General features: G+C 55.8%; 1 protein-coding gene across 1 annotated transcript in view; it reads left to right on the forward strand.

The window, feature by feature from the left end:
- Position 1: 1 nt before the first annotated feature.
- Htr6 (5-hydroxytryptamine receptor 6) overlaps positions 2–3,046 on the forward strand; it is a gene marked incomplete at its 5' end in the record, with an annotated part of 10,243 nt that continues 7,198 nt past the window's right edge. Inside the window, one exon of the mRNA XM_033767979.1 lies at positions 2–601. Within this exon, the coding sequence (XP_033623870.1) occupies positions 2–601 (600 nt within the window). The remainder of the gene's footprint in view (positions 602–3,046) is intronic.

Raw genomic sequence — 3,046 nt, forward strand, 5'->3', positions numbered from 1 at the left:
GCTCACGGCGGCCGCCAACCTGCTCCTCATCGCGCTCATCTGCACGCAGCCGGCGCTGCGCAACACATCTAACTTCTTCCTGGTGTCGCTCTTCACCTCGGACCTGATGGTGGGGCTGGTGGTGATGCCCCCCGCCATGCTCAACGTGCTGTACGGGCGCTGGGTGCTGGCGCGCGGCCTCTGCCTGCTCTGGGCCGCCTTCGACGTGATGTGCTGCAGCGCGTCCATCCTCAACCTCTGCCTCATCAGCCTGGACCGCTACCTGCTCATCCTGTCGCCGCTGCGCTACAAGCTGCGCATGACGCCCTCGCGCGCCCTGGCGCTCATCCTGGGCGCCTGGAGTCTGGCCGCCCTCGCCTCCTTCCTGCCCTTGCTGCTGGGCTGGCATGAGCTGGGCCACTCTCGGGCGCCCGCCCCGGGCCAGTGCCGCCTGCTGGCCAGCCTGCCCTTCGTCCTCGTGGCGTCCGGCCTCACCTTCTTCTTGCCGTCGGGTGCCATCTGCTTCACCTACTGCAGAATCCTGCTGGCTGCCCGCAAGCAGGCCGTGCAGGTGGCCTCTCTTACCACCGGCACGGCTGGCCAGGCCTTGGAGACTCTGCAGGTAACTGGGGCTCCTGGGGCTCCCGGGGCTCCCGGGGCACCCGGCTTGTGGGAGTCAGGCAGTGAGCAGTCGTGGGCGCCCACCGCTTAGTAAACTCTCGCGGAGGTCCTCTGGGGGTCGTCCTAGCTCCCAGCATTCTGAGTGCCTGACTCAGCGCCTGGCTGTTCACAGGACAGTTCCGCAAGTCAGGAGGTGAACAAGGTGGCGGGGAACATAGGGAGGCCTCCCATCTGCTGCTCCCTGGTCTTCCCCTTCCGGGCGGTGAGACCATCTCAGCGACACACGCAGGAACTTGAGAAGAGGTTCTCTCCCTCGTGCTCCTGCCACGCGACACAGAGGCCTTTTGTTTCTGCCTCCTAAATAGGTGCCATTGCCACAGCCACCTCCCTCATCCGAGCCATAGTCACCTGTCAACTGGGAGCCTTTGGTAGACTTCTGCAGGCTCCTTGGCTTCCGTTCCGGACCACTCCTGTCTACTTTCTGTACAGGAGCCAGATCGTGTTGCTCTCTTGCAACAAACCCCCACTGCTCTCAAAATAAGGAGGAAATCCATCTCCCGTTGTGGCCTGAGGATGCCTCCCTGCCAGCCTCTCCTGCTTACTTCCCTTCCCTCCTCTTACTCAGTACCCTCCTCAGGCTCCTTGAGACAGTTCTAGCAGCCACCAGGATGACCCCTGTGTAGAGGTCTTTGCATTGGCTGAGCCCTCTGACTGGAAGGCTCTCGCCTGACTCCTTGTCAGCCTACCTGAGTGCCGGGCCGGCCCTCACCTGTCTGCTGCTCCGTTGCCCTCCCTCACCCTGTCGTTTTCCCCCACGACCCCAAGTTTCTTGGTCAATTTAGTCACGCTGGCTCCCAGACTTAATATAAGCTTCATGGGGGCTGCATGTGTCCAGGGCCATTTTGAACCCCAGGCACGCAGTAGGTGCTCAGTAATTACTTGGGAACAGGAAAGGTGCTCCTAGCCCAAGGCCCTGCACGGTCTGTAAGTGGAGTGGCCACTCTTGCCATCCAAGCCATACTGTGCTGCAGCCCGGTGGCCCACTTGGAGGAGTGGTCTGGGCTCCGGGTCCCAGGTCACTGAGTGTTCACTGAGTGTTCAGGGGAAGGTTCACTGGAATTACCATGGAGGAGGCTCTTGGAGCATGGAAGGTGTTTTGGGAGTCATGAGGTGTTTGGGGGTTTGGCTGTGGCACTGACAGCTGCACCTGGCCCTCGCCTAGGAGGCTGGGGAGGACGGGGGTCCTGGCTGCAACCCGGATCCATCTCCTTGTTTGTGCTCACAAGAACATTCTTGGGTGCCTGCAGGTGGCTGTGACCTTGATTTGATTTTTCAGGGCAGGATGGCTGCTCTGGGCCATGCATATGTTTTCCTGGGTTCTTTGTTTTATTTATTTTTTGTTGTTTTAAGGCAGGACCTCACTATATAGTCCAGGCTGGCCTTGAACTCGATATGTAGTCCACACCACCCTTGAACTCATGGCGATCCTCCTGCCTCAGCCCCCTGAGTGCTGGGATCACAGGCATGCACCACCATGCCTGTCTTATTTTTTCCTTTTATAGCAATGAAGATTTACTCTATTCTGAATGTTCAGTGAGATATCCCTGCCTCACAAGGCATTCCCAGTTGTAGTTTCTCATGATTTCCTTGATTTTTCCCTAAGCCGACTTCAGAATAAGAGATGACCACACAGGTTTCTCTCCTGTGTGAATTTTCTGATTTAAAAGAGCACTTCGGGGGCCGGGATTTGGCTCAGTGGTTCTGCCACCTGCCTCACAAGCGCAAGGGTCTGAGTTCAATCCCTGGTACAAAAAAAAACGAAAACAAGAAACCAACAACCAAAACCACTTTGTGATGTGAATGAGCTACTGTGGTGCTTGTGTTCTGATGCAAATGAAACAGTTCCACAGAACAGGAGTTTCTGTCTTGTGGAAAGTATAGCTAGGAGTCTTCCTGGGATTTTTCAGAGAGGTTTAAAGACACTTCCAGCTCTGGGATAAAACCCAGGGCCTGGCTTGTGCAAGGTTTTTGGCATCTTTGGGCATTCAGGCCCCTGGGGATAACTTTCTTTCAGTCTCTTCTACTCCCACCCCTACCTCAGGCTGCTTTACTCTTATGTAGTTAGCAAGGTTTTAAGAAATCTTCCCACTGATCTTTTTACTTCTGAGAATTTATTTGGAAAGAAAACCTCGTATCTCTTCCGGAAATGAAAGTTGGCATCCCTTGCCATAGGTAGGCAGTGATCACGAACACAGTTTTGGAGAAATCCCAGCAGCTCTGCCTCCTGCCTCCCCTCCCTTACAGTTCTCCTGTCTTCTGTGTTCTTCCTTCTCCATCCCCACCCTCCCATCAATTACTCCTCTTCTTCCTCTTCCTCCTCACCCTCCTTCATCTGCCCTCCCCCAACTATGCATCATTCTATCTTGGTGATCTTCTTCCTCCCTTC

Source organism: Fukomys damarensis, unplaced genomic scaffold (genome assembly GCF_012274545.1).
Source record: "Fukomys damarensis isolate Sample0158 unplaced genomic scaffold, DMR_v1.0_HiC HiC_scaffold_23, whole genome shotgun sequence".
Lineage (NCBI taxonomy): Eukaryota > Metazoa > Chordata > Mammalia > Rodentia > Bathyergidae > Fukomys > Fukomys damarensis.